General features: G+C 42.7%; 1 protein-coding gene across 1 annotated transcript; it reads right to left on the minus strand.

The window, feature by feature from the left end:
* Positions 1-608: 608 nt before the first annotated feature.
* CHEK1 (checkpoint kinase 1) lies at positions 609-17587 on the minus strand. The gene is made up of 13 exons (XM_033172203.1): positions 17397-17587; positions 13880-13964; positions 13359-13582; positions 11955-12019; positions 11783-11852; positions 10742-10930; positions 8795-8899; positions 8413-8508; positions 6500-6608; positions 5240-5417; positions 4232-4363; positions 3303-3404; positions 609-962 (listed from the first exon to the last, which is right to left on the minus strand). Exons 1-13 carry the CDS (start codon positions 17581-17583, stop codon positions 867-869), a joined length of 1638 nt encoding a protein of 545 aa, XP_033028094.1. The 5' UTR covers positions 17584-17587; the 3' UTR covers positions 609-866.
* Positions 17588-18554: the final 967 nt, after the last annotated feature.

The following is an 18554-nucleotide window of genomic DNA, read 5'->3' on the forward strand; positions in this document are numbered from 1 at the left end:
GACAGAGCAGTACAAAAGGAAAGAAAACGAGTGAGGGGTCTGTTAATCCATTACATCTCTTTCCATTTAGACTGGTGTTTTATCTTTGCTCTCCTTGGTTTGCACACTTCTACTTTAAAGGCTCAGCCACTCTGATCAGACCTATTAAGGGTTGGAGGGGAGAGAATTATACCCTCAAAATGGGGGGGGGAGATTAAAATTGGAACCAACAATGCTAAAAACCACCACTGGGCTTTATGTTTTCTCAAGGGTGACAGTAGAAACCGAAAGCAACAAACTGCAACTGTATAGCTTCATTCAGAAGCCCTGACTTTAGGAGCAAATAATCATAAACTGAGTCAAGTGATTTGAGAAGGACCTTATTCTGGACGTAACATTCCTACAACTCTTATCATATTTATATAAAATAAATTGTATGGGTTCTTTTTTTGTTTTTTAAAACCAAAGTCATCAGAGGAGCATGATAACACTTGTGCTTTACGAAGCAGCAGCTTTCAAGCTCAGTTTGATTATTATTATTTTTTACTTTGGGAAAAAAGAAGGAAAACACACACATATGGATGAGGAGCTTGAGCAACCTAAAAAAAAAGACTTCTAAGTGAAGAATGTGAACTAAGCTAAGCCCCTCGTGACTTTCATGATCATAATCAAGGGTGAGATACCCCAGCCAGCCACTGCAAATGTGCACCTTCGCAACAGTTATCGCCTGTTACCATATGTGGACAGCTTGAATGCCTATCCCCATAAAACCTAAACAAAACAAAAGATTTCCATGGAATGACTGGAGTTCGGGGTATGGCAGGCGTGACTGTCCCTTAGCAGAAGCCGCTGAATCAAAACAGAGCCGCTCTCAACCACAATGTCGATCATGTGACGGGAAGCCAGAGTTTCTGTGTGCTGACAACATCACTCAGCTTCCCTTTGATCTTCAGGAAATGCCTCTTGAACTCCAAGCCGTCACCCTGCGTAGGGAAGTGGGGTGGGGAAGAATCCAAGTGAGTATATGGAGTTGGAAGTGCATGTATTAGCTAGAGAAATGATACAAGAGGGAAGTAAACAACGTTATGAGTACAGTCGTACCTTGGGTGTCGAACGGAATCCATTCCAGAAGTCTGCTCGACTTCCAAAACGTTCGGAAACCAAAGCGTGGCTTCCGATGGGCCGCAGGAAGGTCCTGCAGCCAATCGGAAGCCCCGCCGGATGTTTGGGTTCCAAAGAACATTCACAAACCGGAACACTCACTTCCGGGTTTGCGGCATTCGGGAGCCAAAACGTCCAAGGCGTTCGGGATCCGAGGTACGACTGTATTTGGCAAGGAATTCACCAAGTTTACGCTGGTGTATAGATCTTCACACGCTATGCAGCTGTTTTCGTGGAGGAGCCATATGCAAAAAAAAGAGGTGGTGACTGATTCTCCTAAATCAGGTGTGAATGACCCGTAACCCTCCTTACAGTGTTGAGCTCCAACTCAACACCCAAAACACCAGCATGGGCAATAGTCAGGGATGGTGGAAGTCGACAAGATCGAGAGGGCCAGAGAGTAGAATTAACTGAGGGCAATCCTATGCTCGCCAGGAGGGTAGCTGAGGTGCCCAGGATCTGTAACCTCCACCTCCATGGACAAAGAGGAAAGCCCAGCATGGGCCTCCTCAGTGAAGCAATGGGAATTTCTGTTGCTGTTCTGCTGGGTCCTGGAGCTGCTGTAGTAGACTCCCTCCCACTTGGGGTAATGGGAGAGAGAACATGGTTAAGGGATGGGAATAAAGCCACCCTGCTCTCTTTGTCCTGGTTGCAGGAAGCTGGCAGTGCCCTGGCTGCGACGGTTTGCTCTGCCACGTATTTCCCCCTAGCCACTGTGGTCTCTGTGAAGCAATACACTAATATATCTTGAATATAATGGATTTAATTTGGGGTGCATTTCACACAAACACTGGAGGCAAAGGCATTTTTCAGTAAGGAAAAAACAGAAAACGTATATTTACAAAAGCCAGAAGGACTTTAGAATGGGGGTGAGAAATCTGTAGTTCCCGGGATGTTGGTGGACCTCAGCTCCCATCATCCCTGACAACTAGCTAAGCTTGCTGGGAATGATGGGTGTTGGAGTCCATCAACATCTGGAGATTTACCACCCATGCTTTAGATGCTAAGGCAATTTAAGAAACGGCCAGAACTAAGCTTTAATATTGATACTCATCTTAGGCAACTATGACTAAATCAAAAGCAAAATTTGTTTGAATATGGAAATAACCTTAAAGAAATGTTAACACAGCGACTGGCTACAGAAAGATGAGCTGACAGACCTGATGAAGACTGGATCAAGATATTACGGAGGAATGCGTTAAAGGAATAAGTTGGATTCATTTTTTTAAAGATACTGCTTAGTATAATAAAAAAAACCCTGTTAAGTGATTTACAATATTAAAAAAAACAACAACTAAATTTTCTTTAAAAGAAAATAAAAGGAAAATACAACTGGGTATCACAAAACTGAGCTCGTGTTTGAAACAATTCTTTTAGAAAATTAGAAATGAGAATCCAGGAAAAGCTGGGTGAAAAATATTCTTTGTAAGGTCATTGCTGTTTCTGCCTCATTAACTGCCTGTGGGTGGGCTTTCCAGAGGGTGGGCTCTATCACTGAGAAGAGATTATTATTCTGTGTAGTCAGCAAATGACAACGTGCTAGTCGTGGAACAACCAACGGGGGCTCCTCAGACAATCTTAAAAACTGGTGTCTCCTGGACTGAGGGAAGTGGTCTGTGGGTATCCTGGTCCCAAGTTGTATAAGGCTTTAAATGTCAGCAACAAAACTTTGAAGGTAGCTCAGTAGATAACAGGCAGCCAAGGCGGACCTTTCAACCCTGGTGTAGCATCCGCATAGCTGAGTTTTCCACTAAGCACCCTGCAGCTCTTGAACCAAGCAGGAGACTAACCGCCAGCCCCAGCCCATACAGTATGCTAGAACAGATCAGAGAATAAAATGACTGCAATGACAAACATAATATTCTGAATCAAAACATGTTGGGAGCTGGTAGTGTGAAAACTTTCTGCAGTACTAAGGAGCTACCACTGGATGGAGCCCAAGTACTATTCCCGCACATAAAACATTCTCCCCACAATTTGCAACTCTCTCAAGAGATTAAAAAACCCAGGTCAAATCAAATATGTGTTTTCTATTGTGCTAGGTAAAAATGTAGCTTTATTCCTATTTAAGTAAGTTTGACTGGTTAGGTAATATCTACTACAAGCGCCAAGGCATGCTTATTATCCTTGGAACGAAATGCGTTGGTTAACTTTGTATATACCTTAGACAGGCGGAAGTCAACGAGTATTTTGTCATCCATTTCCAAGAGGTTTGCCTTGAAAATCAGTTTGTTGTTTCTTCTATCTGTGGTTGATATGGTAACCTTAGAAGGAAAATGAGTATTTTATCAGAGGAAAGGGGTTTACAAAGCATATTTACAATGAATAATGCTCACTTTTTGTACGCTGTGAACCACCTGAGAGCTGCCAATATAAGTTGGTATACAAATCAAATCAAATAAAAAAATAAACCTCTGGAGTTGCAAAGTTAGGCTCTCTAAGTTTACGGCAGCCTTCAAAACTATTTTTCTCACTAGCAACCAAATGAGGATGCATCTGGCTAAAGATCTCCCCATCAGGCCTTGAATTAAAAAATAACTATTTCTTCCAGGACATTGTATATTTCCTAGCTATACAAACAATATGTATATTTATTTTTGTATGTAAATACATACAAGCAGTGATTTTTTCTAAAAAAAATGTTTAGGAGCATGCGTCCCCCCAGAAAAAAACCACTGCATAAAAGTATGTAAATGCAAATTAATTTTATTTTTTTTAAATACCTGCCCTACTCGGTGCTGCTTACAACTTAAAATCACAGCGTGAAAATGCAAGAAAATCACGTTGAATAAAATAAAAACAAAGCAACCAACAGAAATGCAAGAGAACAATTAAAAATACAACAAAAGCAATCATCAGACAAATCACGACTTTTAGAGCTGGTTTTTCCTGCCAGCTGACAGAATAAAAATATATGTACCAAGTAACAACTAACAATGAAGAAATGACCCATGTCTCACAGGGCAAGGTGTTCCATAATATTGCTGCACCCACTAAGAAGACCCCCTCTCTTGCTGCCATCAATCGTGCCTACACCACAATGCCTGTCTGTCCATCTTGTGTGTGATGTACACACACAATTAATTCATACCTGGTTTGTGCAGCCCTTCTTCCAGACGTAGCCCATTTTTTCGCAAACCTCCTTCAATACGTGGTAAGACTGGTCAGCATCCAGCTTCAAAAAGAAGCGGGTCATTCTCTTCACTAAGCGCTGCCATGAATTCTTAGGAAAGGAAGACACTAGAAGTCAGGTGAAGGCTAAAATGAATGTCAAGTTTTCATCGAAAGGCTTTGCATTGTTTTACGAGGCTAAAGAATTGCATAGCAATCATTTAAAAATATGTGTGTCCTGTGCAAATATATACACCCTTGTGCAAATTAATTGAAACAAAGCATGTTTTCTATGTTACTCGTAATCCTGTACTCAGAACAAACGCAAAAAGTCAGTTGATCATTATGGTGTCGGAAGCCTGCAGACAATAGAAGGAATGATGCACTCGCCACAATATATTGAGGTTCTACGAAAGAGAAGTTATTCCAGAGCTGGAAAAGAGGTATCCTGAGCATACTGGGATATTGCAGCAGGACCTATCCCCCTGTCACACATCGAAAGTGGTGAAGAAATTCATGACAGAGCAGCAAATACAGGTACTTGATTGGCCAGGGAATTCCCCGGACGTAAATCCCATTGAGATTTGTGGGCTATATGCAAAAGTCGCCTCCGTGATGTAGATTGTACGGCTATGGAGAAGCTCATTCAGGCGCTGATTCAAGTGTGGTACAGGGATCCGAAAATCAACAGTGACTGTTCGAAACTAGTAAGCTCCATGCCAAACAGTGTTCAAATGCTGCTTAAAAATAGCAGAGGTCATAGCTGTTACTAATGTAGGTATATGTGAGTTTTGTACATTTATATGTGAGTTTTGTACAATAAACTACATTGTTTGTTTCAGGGTGTATATATTTTTTCCGAGGGCAGAAGCATTAAATTTGAGGGAGGGATTGCTGTTACGGTACAAAAGCACAAGGGCCTCTACAAGTTCCCAAAACAACGAAAGTTCCGATTGGCCCGACAGCCTGAGCCACCGGACCAAATTACCTGGGAAGAACTGGGAGTGCCAAGCAGTTGGCTGTTGAGCAGCATGTGTTCTGGGCAGGCTGGCTGGGAGAAGCTGATGCCTTGCACTAGCTTATCGATGCCAGCTGGACCGTTATCCCACAAAGAAAGTCCAGTGCCAGGTTCCGGCTGAGAATTGGAGCAGGTCTTTTTCTCTTCACTGCAGCAACGAAAACAAAGCAGTGTTACGTTCCTAAATGGCGCAGCAACACATTTTCTAGAACTTCTTTTATTTTGGGGAGTTAACCGCTACACGCGTTGGCCCTCATAACTGGGCATTAAGTTGGACTTTTTTCTTGGCAATTTCCATCATTATTTAAATCATTCTGTCATTATCGAATTGCCTTAACGCAGGCACGTACAACAACTAGATCGGTAGATCACTGGAGCTCTTTGGTATGCAAAGAAGCTCAACAACTTAAGGCTTCCTGTAAAAAAAGCCCAACATTTTAGCCCTGCACCCCCCAAAACGGGGCTTTCCTCCTCCCTAAAAAAAGCCCAACAACTCAATGCAACTTTGACCTGAACTCAAAGCTCAACTTTGACCTGAACGCCTTTTAGATCACTGCCAGTTTTTAACTCTGTGAGTAGTTCAGTCTCTTGGGAGTTGGCCACCCCAAAGTCACTTGTTTCCTGCATTGCATGTTTGCGGAATCATAACACACACACAGCCTTGATGGTAGCATTTACCACACAACTTCAACATATTACTTTTGTTATGCTCTGCAAGACTTAAAACATACCACCACCTCCGTCCATTTTCTCCTGCACTTAAATAAGAGCCAGACACTAGAACCATCAGATTAATCCTCATATTAAGACACACATCAAAGTCCCATATGTTCCCCAGCTTTGGTATTGAGTGCTTTGAGATACAAAACCATCTCCGCTGCGGCCCTCGCCTGCTGTGTACGAGTTGTTTAGCTCCTAATCTGTCAAATCAAGGGGGCAGGCAGCACTGCAGCGAAGGAGAGGCAAGAAAGAAGTGCAGTTCTGGGTCTGCTAAACTGGCTACTGCAGCCTAGTGACACAGTGCAGACATGCCATAGAGCCCCTCTGGTTTTGTTACTCGCGGAACACGTCTTAAGATATGGCAGTACTGAATAAGCCATTGCAGAGCTTCAGAGTAAAAAAAGAAAAAAGAAAAGAAATTCCCCATCAAGTTAAAAATATTAGCCAGACACCACATACACACACGTTTTTGCCTGTGTGCTGGACACGACGAACAAATGTATTTTTCACCTGCGTGCACTTTTCACTGGAGAGAAGTCCGTATCAGATCGGATGTGCTTAGAAAAACATCCTGGGGAATCAGATAGTCCCCCCGAGGAGACTCGAGGCCGCTTTATGCCTAGAAAGAAAAACTAGTACTCAGTTTTCAAAGGGGGAAAAATATTTTTATCATTCATTGTTAAGTACATAGTAAATCCCAAGTAAAATGATTGGATAGTTGCTGTTACAGGTAGGTAGCCGTGTTGATCTGCCAAAGTCGGGGGGGGGGGATTCCTTCCAGTAGCACCTTAGAGACCAACTAAGTTTGTTCTTGGTATGAGCTTTCGTGTGCATGCACACTTCTTCAGATACACTGAAACAGAAGTCATCAGACCCTTATATATGGTGAGGGGGTAAAGAGGGGTATTACTCAGAAGGGTGGTTGGAATGGGTGACAGGCTGATAGGTGTGGTAAACCTGTTGAGGACTGTTAACGACTGCAATTGGTCTTACAGGAAAAAGTAAGGGATGAGATGGCCAAAAATAGCTTTATCGTGTATAATGAGATAAGAATCCAAACTTACCAAACTTAAAGCCATGGAAAGACCTGGTCTGAATAGAGACACTGGATTCTTATCTCATTATACTGTACATGATAAAGCTATTTTTAGCCATCTCATCCCTTGCTTTTTTCCTGTAAGACCAATTGCAGTCGTTAACAGTCCTCAACAGGTAATACCCCTCCTCACCCCCTCACCATATATAAGGGTCTGGTGACTTCTGTTTCAGTGTATCTGAAGAAGTGTGCATGCACACGAAAGCTCATACCAAGAACAAACTTAGTTGGTCTCTAAGGTGCTACTGGAAGGAATTTTTTTAATTTTTGGATAGTTGCTGTTGTTTTTTAATGGCTCCAACTTTTCCAAATGTGCTGTGTGCCAGCTTGTCACTCTTCCCAAGACCAAAAGAAGCTAAACACACATCACTTGTATTTGTGAACACTAACGTAAACTCAAAACCACCTACGGTGGTACCTTGGTAGTTGAACGGCTTAGTTGTCAAACAAATCAGCTCCCGAACGCCGCAAACCCAGAAGTGATTGTTCCAGTTTGCGAACGTTCTTTGGAAGCCGACTGTGCGACGCAGCTTCGGCAGCTTCCGGTTGAGTGCAGGAAGCTCCTGCAGCCAATCGGAAGCTGCACCTTGGTTTTCGAACCATTCTGGGAGCCGAACGGACTCCCGAAACGGGTTAAATTCAAGAACCAAGGTACCACCGTATTCAAACTTCATGAATGGTGGGATCAAATAATTGCAATAGAACTGCCAAATGATCTGCAGAATTCACAGACCAACAACAACTTCTTCCCATTGTTATAGTTAACATGTTGAATCAAAGTGACTAAGTGACCAAGGAGGCCTTCCACATCACAATTTTCATTTAGGTGGGTGCTCCCACATGTCACTCAGGAGGTGTGTGTGTGCAGAATCATAATATTGGAATGATTTACACTGGTTTTCATCCTAGAGTCAAATGTGAATGTACCGATTCCAGGCATAGGCAAACTCTGCCCTCCAGATGTTTTGGGACTACAACTCCCATGATCCCTAGCTAACAGGACCAGTGGTCGGGGATGATGGGGATTGTAGTCCCAAAACATCTGGAGGGCCGAGTTTGCCTATGCCAGGATTAACCCAAAACGAACCCTTATTAAATGGGACTGGTCAGCAAAGGGGATGAAAAAGCAAGCGAAATCTATCCTGAAGTAAGATTAAAATGGGGCGAGCCACCTAAATTGTAAATATCAATATCTTTAAATATATAACTCACTCCTTTCAATGGCATATATGACGGATGTCAACTGAACCGTTTTTAGGTGTCAAAAGATTTCAAATATGCAGCTACATATAAAATTCACATGCATTTTTTTTATTAAAAAAAATACCTTTCTTTAAAGCTTTTGTGTACCACCTGTCCTTTTTTAGGTCTTCAATAGTAAGCCTTGATGCGGGGTCCTCGGTTAATAGTTTGAGGAGTAAAGCTGCAAAGAAATAAAGAATCTGGTTATATGCATGGCCTACAAGTTCTGAAACTGCCCACCTTCTGTGGCAATGGCTTGCAATTCAATGGAGATGCCCTCAAACTTTTCTTCCACCAGTTTTCAAATAAATCATTACAATTTTTACATGAACCAGAGTCGCCGAACTTTTAAAGATGTTCTTTGGGGGATATGATCTGTACTTGGAAAAATAACACGCTCATTTCTTAGCAAAGCTATCAAGACTGCCCGCCGAGTAAATATAAAAACAGGCAGTAAAGGTCTGTACCTAGCGGCAACGAGTCTATCTTCTTCCATGGTGAAAAATATGTTTTCTTTTCTTTCCAATCACAGTATTCTTGACATGTGTCAACAGGCTGGTCCCATGGCAATTCTGCAAGAAAAGAAAGCCGCGTTTCTTGACAAAACTTGTCAGTGATCTGGGGACAAGGCGTTTCGGTTTCAACCGAATGGATGTTAGCATTTTAAGAGGAAGAGACACACACCCAAGGGTTATAATAAGGTCACTAATAACCACATTAGTTACACAGCTAATTCAAAACGAGGAATTAATAACTACTTAGACTAGAAAAACTGTCTCCAGTAAAGCTGTGAGCAATGAAAATCTCCGACAATTTCTTTTTTGTGTGTGTGTTCCAGCTTGGCTACAAATGTCACACTATCAGACAATATGGTTACTATGCAATATGCTCCAGATTTATGCAGTAAGCCAAATCCCTCGAAAAATTATTGCAGATACACTTGTTTAAAAATACATTTTATTATATGTTTTTCAGCATTTATGTCCTACCCTTCTGGTGCAAAACCACTGCTCAGGGCTGCTTGCAATATTTAAAACTATATGAAACTATCAACCACTGAGAGAATCAGTAGTTGTATGCTGCTAAAACTGAATAATTCATTATTATTATTATTATTATTATTATTATTATTATTATTATTTTAAAAATGCTGGTTTCGGCAACACATTTATAAATGAACATTCTATGCTGAATGTATAGAATGCTTTACCTGAAATGACCCTTCCAAAGCCAGTTTTTTTTTTTTAATGCAGTATCTTGCAGGTTTATCAAAGACTGGAAACTTGTTATAAGCGTATTATTGCTACTTTTGGAGTTGAATCGGTAGAAATGGTTGTGCTTTTATCTGCTTAAATTTTAGATAGATAGATAGATAGATAGATGATAGATAGATAGATAGATAGATAGATAGATAGATAGATATTAAAAGGATGTACAGTGGTACCTCGGTTTAAGAACAGTCCAGTTTAAGAATGATTTGGTTTACAAACTCTGCAAAACCGGAAATAGTGTCCCGGTTTGCAAACTTTACCTCGGTCTAAGAACGGAATCCGAACGGTGGAAGGGCACCGGCAGCAGGAGGACTCGTTAGGGAAAGCGCACCTCAGTTTAAGAACGTTTTTAGTTTAAGAATGGACTTCCGGAACGGATTAAGTTCGTAAACTGAGGTACCACTGTATTGAAGGAGAGGAAAAAGTTCACATAGCTGCTTTTAAAAGGAGGAGAGCTTTCTCGTGGTAGACAGCTTGGTTGGAGAGATGTTCTCAGCAATACTTGTGAGTAACCATACGGACAGTGAAGGTTAGAGGGTAGTTAATTAACTTCAACAATCTCCCCTTAGCTACACTGGAAGGCAGATTTAGCAGAACTCCATTTATGAATTGTGTAACTGTGTGCTAATAAATGCACTATTATGGTGTCATTTTTAAAGAGACAAAATAACCACATGTATTTGTCCTCTGATGGCTCCCTTTCCAGCTCAAGCTTTAGAGTGGCGTACGAACTTCCAAGCCATGGCTGCGTCATCTTATGTGACCGAAATCAGTCACAAAGTTTGTACTTCCAAGTTAATAAGATCAGCCAGCAACTTTTGCATAACTGCTACGGTTCTTGGTTGTTCTAATCTTGCTTAAGTTTTTCAAGAATGAAAAATGTACATGGGCCTTCCTCTGTTTTTTTAATGTCCCCTCCCCACCAGTATTCTTTGTTCTGGTGAATCGTGAAGGCCTGCAGGCAATGGAATGAACTAGATCTATATCTTTAATCAATATCCTAAATTCCCAAGAGATAATCCACCAAAGCACACTGCTGATCTGCGTCCCTGTTGTGTAAATGTAGGGCATTAGTTTTAAAAGGCAAATCCTTATCAACAAGCTAATGTGAATAAAACGAATTAAAACCTGGGTAGCTCTTACCTCCGGCCAACATAGCAGTGAGTACGATTCCACATGACCAAACATCAACTGGCTCGGCATGGAATTCTTTTCTTTTAAGGACTTCTGGTGCGATGTACGGGAGCGTGCCACACATCTTGTTCAACAATCGCTCACGGCCATTGTACTTAAACACAGTTGCTAGTCCAAAGTCAGAGATTTTGAGATTATCTAAACAAACGCAAGCATAAAGGAGGTTTCTTGGGCATCATTCTAATTCATCATCTTTGTTTGAAGCGCACTTAAGAGCATGGGTAGGCAAACTAAGGCCCGGGGGCTGGATCCGGCCCAATCGCCTTCTCAATCCGGCCCGCGGACAGTCCGGGAATCAGCATGTTTTTACATGAGTAGAATGTGTCCTTTTATTTAAAATGCATCTCTGGGTTATTTGTGGGGCCTGCCTGGTTTTTTTTTACATGAGTAGAATGTGTGCTCTTATTTAAAATGCATCTCTGGGTTATTTGTGGGGCATAGGAATTCGTTCATATTTTTTTTTCCAAAATATAGTCCGGCCCACCACATGGTCTGAGGGACAGTGGACCAGCCCTCTGCTGAAAAAGGTAGCTGACCCCTGCAGTAAAGTAACATTGATCTAAAGACACAACATTTAACTTTTTTTAAAAAAAAATGTCCTTTTAAGTATGCCAGCTCAGAAATTTGTCACTGATACTAATCTACCCTGCCCCTTAGTATGTCAGCTCAAAAATATCCCATTGATACTAGTGGGCCATGTCTACATAAGCAGGCATTAAGTTTTCTATTGCTGCTCCAAATCAAGGATAGCTGAGTGAAATGCTAAAAAACCCCAAACCCAAGTCCTCTGACTGCTTGATGTTTGGTGTTAGCAACAGAGAGGACTTGTGGTAGCTTTCACATCCAAAGTGCGGGCTGCTTTTTCACTTGTGGAAAATTGATACTGAACTAAAGAAATGACATCTAAAATCTGAAAATAATTCTGCTAACCTATTTTCTGGCAGCAGCAGATTTATAGACCATTAGAATGAAGCGGTCTCTCTCTCTTACCCGTTCCATTTAGCAGCAGATTCTCAGGCTTAATATCCCGATGCGTTACTCCTATACTGTGAAGGTAGACCTTTCAAAATGATACAAGGCATTAATAGAAAGCATTCATTCAACCTGCTTTCACACACACACACAAAAAAAGAGCTTGAAAAAGCAACATAAATAAACTTACCACTCCAGCTATAAGCTGGTGGAAAAACTTCTGTGCTTCTGCCTCAGGCATTCCTACATCTGGCTCTGCAAAGAAGGCACCATAGCTTCATGAAGAAAGATACTAACAAAATTTACACAGTGATAGCAGCGTTTCTAATCAATATAACGTTTCTGGTTGTTTTCCCTGAAACAGTTATGGCCGAAGGCATTATTAGTAGCAAATTGAACACCATATTTCACAGTAGCATTGATAGCAGCAAACACAATTTTTGTTTTGATTTAAGTTCATAAAAGGATTGCAGGCTACTGTAGAGGTGGCTTGCTTTGGATGTGTTTAAATATCCCTGAAATGCAAGTTGCAGTGGTACCTTGGAAGTCGAAGGCAATCCGTTCCGGAAGTCTGTTCGACTTCCAAAATGTTCAGAAACCAAGGCGCGGCTTCTAATTGGCCGCAGGAAGCTCCTGTAGCCAGTCTGAAGGAGTGGAAGCCCCATCGGACGTTTGGGTTCCAAAGAACGTTCGCAAACCAGAACACGCACTTCCAGGTTTGCGGCGTTTGGGATCCAAAACGTTCGACTCACAAGGTGTGCACAAACCAAGGTACAACTGTATAGCTGTATCCAAACTGCTCCCCGATCAGGTGCCATAATCCAGAAATAGAACATAGTTCAGCTATAACTTCAATGAATGTTAACTGAGGCACAGTGTGTCTGAGATCTTATGAAAACTACACGGAATTGAATGTACTTAACCGAATTCCCATCTCAGAGCTGAAGACTGTGGTCCTCCAGATGTTGCTGGACTACAGCCCCCATCATCCCTGACCACTGGCTATGCTGGTTGGGGCTGATGGGAGTTGTAGTCCAACAACATTTGAAGGCCCACGGGTTCCCCACCTATTCAGTTTTATCTCAGACTTAAAGCTGTGGGGCTGGAATAGAAAGACTGCCCATACAAAAATCCCAGCGCCAAACAATAAGCAACGAAATTCTTAATGAAGAAACCTCAGGCCCTGCAAAGCAAATAAGCTACACAACCGTGGGGCAGCAGCTGATAATGGTTTATACCCAATGCAGTACAGTCGTACCTTGGAAGTCAAACAGAATCTGTTCTGGAAGTCCATTCGACTTCCAAAACATTTGGAAACCAAAGCATGGCTCCCGATTGGCTGCAGGAAACTCCTTCAGCCAATCGGAAGCCCCGTCAAGACATTCGAGTTCCGAAGAACGTTCGCAAACCGGAACAGTCACTTCCAGGTTTGCAACGTTCGGGAGCCAAAACGTTCACGTCGTAAGGTGTTCAGGATCCAAGGAACGACTGTATATAGATGACTTAAATAAATGAACCGTTTGACCCTTGGAGAGCATCCTCACCCAATGACCATTCTGTGGCCTGTCTTCCTATCCCAGAAAATCCCCTGTACCTATTCGGTCAAAGAGTTCTCCCCCGCTGCAGTACTCTAGGAACAGATACTGAATAGTGCCTTCTCGCCGATGTCCGTAAAACTTGACAATGTTCTCGTGATTTAACATTTTGTTGATGCATATCTCCTTCTTAATCTGATCTGGGCACTCTATAGCGCATTTCATATCAACTATCTTCACCGCCACTGCTTCTTCCGTGCGTCTGTTCACAGCCAACTGAACTCTATATAAAGAGAAAGTGGAAAGCAGGGTTTTTATAGACAGGCTTTCTTCGCCGAACATGTATTATTATGTGTTAAGTTTCAGCTTTGCTTGCCAGCCACAGCACACACTTTCTCCTCCTGGAAAAAAAATGAGCGAATTCAACGACCCAAATTAAAGCTCTTGTGATTTTTTTACAACCCTCGACACAAGAATACAGCAGCAATTTCAATTTACAGTTTACTCTTGTTCTGGAACCATTAATTTACCTCCACGTATTATATAATATGTTGCATGGTATTGTCTAAGCTATACTCACTCTCCGTAAGCGCCTTCCCCGAGGGTCTGCACTAAGTCCCAGTCTTCCACAAAAGGCACGGCCATCCTGACAAACAGGACACACTCTGCAGATCAAAGAAATAAGGAATCGGAAGTCAAGGGTCATAAGTATTTGGCTGCCAAGGCAGAAGGGGAGTGGCGGGAGTGGCAGAGAATTTGCTTTGCATGAAGTAGATCCCACATTCAATCTCCAGGTAAGGACCCTATTTGAAATCTTGGGAGTGCTGCAGCCAGTCATTGTAGATAACATTGAGCTAGATGGACTAATAGACTGGTCAGTATAAGGCAGCTTATTTCTGGGGGGGGGGGAACGCTAAAAGGGATAATATAGAAGTCTTATCTCAGAATGCTGGGGGTTGTACTCAGTGCTAGTCCTACTCAAGAGTAGGCCCACTGAAGTTTGTGTTTATAAATATAATAATTATTAAATTTTCTGTTTCACAATTTAGAATACTCATTTAAACATCCTTAAAATATCCATGACTTCCCATCTTCTCTTTCCATACTTCATCTTGCACCAGTGTGGTGTAGTGGTTAAGAGTGCTAGACTCGTAATCTGGGGAACCGGGTTCGCGTCCCCGCTCCTCCACATGCAGCTGCTGGGTGACCTTGGGCTAGTCACACTTCTTTGAAGTCTCTCAGCCCCACTCACCTCACAGAGTGTTTGTTGTGGGGGAGGAAGGGAAAGGAGAATGTGAGCCGCTTTGAGACTCCTTAGAGTAGTGAAAAGCGGGATATCAAATCCAAACTCTTCTTCTTCTTCTTATATCCCTGAATATTTTACATAAACTATACCATTCAGTATTCCATTACAGTCATACCTTGGTTTTCGAAAAGCTTAGTTCTCGAACCTTTTGGCTCCCAGACACCACAAACCTGGAAGTGATTGTTCCGGTTTGCAAACTATTTTGGGAAACCGAATGCCCAACAGGGCTTCCGTGGCTTCTGATTGGCTCCAGGAGTTTCCTGCAGCCAATCAGAAGCCGCACTTTGGTTTCTGAATGTTTTGGAAGTCGAATTGACTTCCAGAACAGATTCTGTTTGACTTCCAAGGTACGACTGTATTATGTCCACCAAAACCTATTTACACTGTTGAATTAATCTTAATGCTACCAAGGTTTTCAAGTGTACACAATTCCCCCATATATTCAATAAACATTTTCCAGTTTTCTCAAAACGTTTGTTCGTCTTGTTCTCTTAGTCTATATGTTAAGTCTGCAAGGTGCGCATATTCCATCAGCTTAAGTTGCCATCCTTCTTTAGTTGGGACCTTGCTTGTTTTCCATTTTGGGGCTAACAAAACACAGGCCGCAGTACTGGCATACATAAATAACCTTTTTCGACACCTGGGAATTTCAATCTAAATTATCTCCAACAAAAATGACTCTGGTTTTTTTTTTTTTGTTTGTTTTTTTGAAAAGTGCTTTTAAACATTATTTTTTTAATTCATTATAAATTATTTCCCAATACTTTTTTTACCCTTTTACAGGTCCACCACATAAGAAAGAACGTACCCTCAATCTCATTACATCTCAGGCACTTATCTGATTCTGTACATTATTACAGTATACATCTTAGCAAGCCTACTCAGTGTTAAATACCATCTGTAAATCATTTTCAAGTAGTTCTCCCAGAGTAAATCCATTGAAGTTAATGGACATGCCTAACTTAGGCCCATTCATTTCAGCAGGTCAACTCTGGAGTAGAAATTAGATGGATACAATGTGATTAATTCAATCCTAGGCACACCTAACCCAAATATACTGGAACTTGCTTGAGTAAATATGCATAGAATGGGCTGAAAAAGCGTGTCCTCAGTTATCTGCCCAGGAAAATCTCAACAACCTGAACCCATTTGACTCAGAACACAGCCAGAAACTGACCACGTACGTAGGACTTTTAATTGTGGCTCACATTGGTTCTTTATTTTCCTATGATCTGGGGAACCTATGGCTGCCATCATCACTGAACACTGGCCATGCCGCTTCAAGATGGTTGGCAGGAGTTGAGAGAATATAGGATGGATGTGGATTATTTTGGTTTTTTAAATACAAGTAGGGCTTCCAATCTCCCATACCTTTTTATGCAGGCCTGTAGAACCTCACTGGTTGAATTGCTCCTGTCAACAAATTGTTAAATGGTGTTGTGGAATGAAACACCCACTGTGGAGAATGCCTGGTTCCACAAAACAAGGCAAGTACCCAGTAGGAGAAAACAAACTCAACTGTTTTAGGACCACTAATTTCTTTAATTCGGACAAGCTTTCAATTACACAGAATTCTTCCTATATGAAGAGTAATGTGCAACACAGCCTGCTTTTCAAGTTTTTTTTTTTTTAAATGAGAGGTTACAGGCCACTAAATGAAAAGGACTCAATAAAAGACTTCATTGAATTGCCTTCTCTGCAATACACATTGTTGCATCCCCCATTCACACTTTTAATAACAGCTAGACAGGAAGTAATTCAGCAGGTGAGGCTTTCTCCAGTTCTGAAGACACAGTGCTGAAGTGCTACAGTACACCTACTGATTGCAAAAAAAAGAAGTTCACCCAAAAGAGAATTTTGCAGAAATAAATAAATAAAAATTGAGGCCTGTAAGGGGCCAAAAAATGTCACTAAAACAGCACCTTGAACAGGAGCACACTGCAATGTTTTTGTTGCATGCAGGTCCCAACACAGGGCATAACTTTACTGCCTATAGCCATGGGCTTCTGCAAACCTGCCAGGCCATTTATTACATAAACCAACTTTCAACCATTATAGCATTTTAATAGCTTTCATAAAACAGATTATAAATCAAAGTTTTAAGCTAACTAAAAGAGTCCCTTATCAGCCACAATTCCTACCCTCAATCAATCAAAATTTTATCCCAACCCATAACTCTTATACACACACACACACACACACACACACACACACACGGAGGAGTCTCCCTCAAAAATCCCCCATGCTCACTTTTCGGAAAGGTACCCAAACCTGCAAAGACACAACATATATGAACTACCGCCCACCCTTTTGAAAACATTCGTGCATTAGGACACAGAAGGGCATGTGCATGCACAGCCAAATAAATTTGTGTTTTTTTTTTAAAATGAAGCTATTAGTCTCCTTGTTTTGCAATATGGACACCCGAATTAAAACAGCAGCGAAAAGCACAAACACTCAGCCACGACGACGCTCCTTTGGCCCTCCGAGCCTACCTCACAGGGTTGTTTGGGAGGGCAAATTGGGGGGGGAACATATGCATGCCGTCCTTAGTTCCTGGGAGGGGAAAGCGGGATGCGCGAATGAAACAAGGAACAAGAGTCTCCCACGGTGGGTGCGTGGGGGGGGGGTGCTGGCAAGCCAAAGCATCCCTCCCACGCCCCGCTCCCTAGGAATAGAGACCCCCCCCCTCCACCCCACGTGGGGAGGAAAGAAGAGCGAGAGGAAAGGGGAGGCCGTCAAACCAGCAGCCCACCAACCCTCTCCAAATTTTAGCCATTTTTTTCCTCACCGGCCCAGCGGCGAGGGCCGCTCCCCCGGCTGATCAGCAAGCGGCGTTTCCCGCCGAAGAGCGTCGAGAGCAAGAGCCGGGCAGAGACTGGCAGAGAGCCGGGAGGAAGAGGCGGCGGCGAGGGGCCGGGCGGAGGAATCCGGCGCCGGCTCCGCCTCCTGCCCCGGCCGCCGGGGTGAGGCAGCATAATGGCGTCCCGAGGCCAGAGAGAGCGCAGAGGAGCCACCGCTTTGCTAACGAATGCAAACTCGCGGCATCTTTAAGCCGTCGGTCCCAGCCCGGCTGACGCGGGAGTAGTAAGCGCCTCTGTACATGCAGCCGCGGGGCTTCTTCCTTCCGAGTAGACGCGGTTGGGGATTTAGCTAGGAACTGCCCCTGCACCCTTTGTAGGAAGATTTTGAGAGGTGGTTCTCCCCCCCCCCCGGGGGGGTCAGAAGAAAGTGATTTCCAACAACTGTTGCTGAGATCTTTCCATCCCGAACCTGCTAGACAAGAGTCAGGCAAAGGGTGATGACACTTGGGCTTCCTGCCTCCACTAACATATTTTTTTAAAATTTGATTTTACATGTTCATTCACAGAAATGATATTCTTGCAAATACGATTTATATTTATCCCATTCTCTGTTGCAGTTTTGATCCCCCCGATTTCTGATTTTCCCAGTTAATCTTACCATCTCTGCATAGTCCTATAATTTCATCTGCCAGTCCGCCCTCGCACATATTTTATCATCTTTCCAGCTCTGGGCAAGCAGATGAACATACATCCTGGCCGTGATTAGGAATCTTTAGCCCTCCTTTACCCACAGGTTGCTGGACAACCACGTCATTCCAAGTGGTCCCTGCGTTGTAACAAGCGCACACAGCTCAGAAGAGGATCCTGCCCTTCTCCTTGCACGTTCATTCTAGAGACGCGTTCACATGTTGGCTTGTACCCATGTCCGGTGCGTCGCTACACATGTGCAAGTGTTTGTAAGAGTGCATGCTTGCCAATTTGCACTGCTCAGCTATCTTGTGCTGACTGATGTGCAGCTCAACTATGTGTGTGTGAATGGTCCACTTGTTGAATGTAAGTGTGAACACCCTTTAGGAGGTGCTAACGTTTTGCACTTACAGTATGTGTTCTTGAACTCCAGTTCCCTGCACCTAGACCATGGCACT

The sequence above is a fragment of the Lacerta agilis genome, chromosome 15, assembly GCF_009819535.1.
Source record: "Lacerta agilis isolate rLacAgi1 chromosome 15, rLacAgi1.pri, whole genome shotgun sequence".
NCBI classification, from domain to species: Eukaryota; Metazoa; Chordata; class Lepidosauria; order Squamata; family Lacertidae; genus Lacerta; species Lacerta agilis.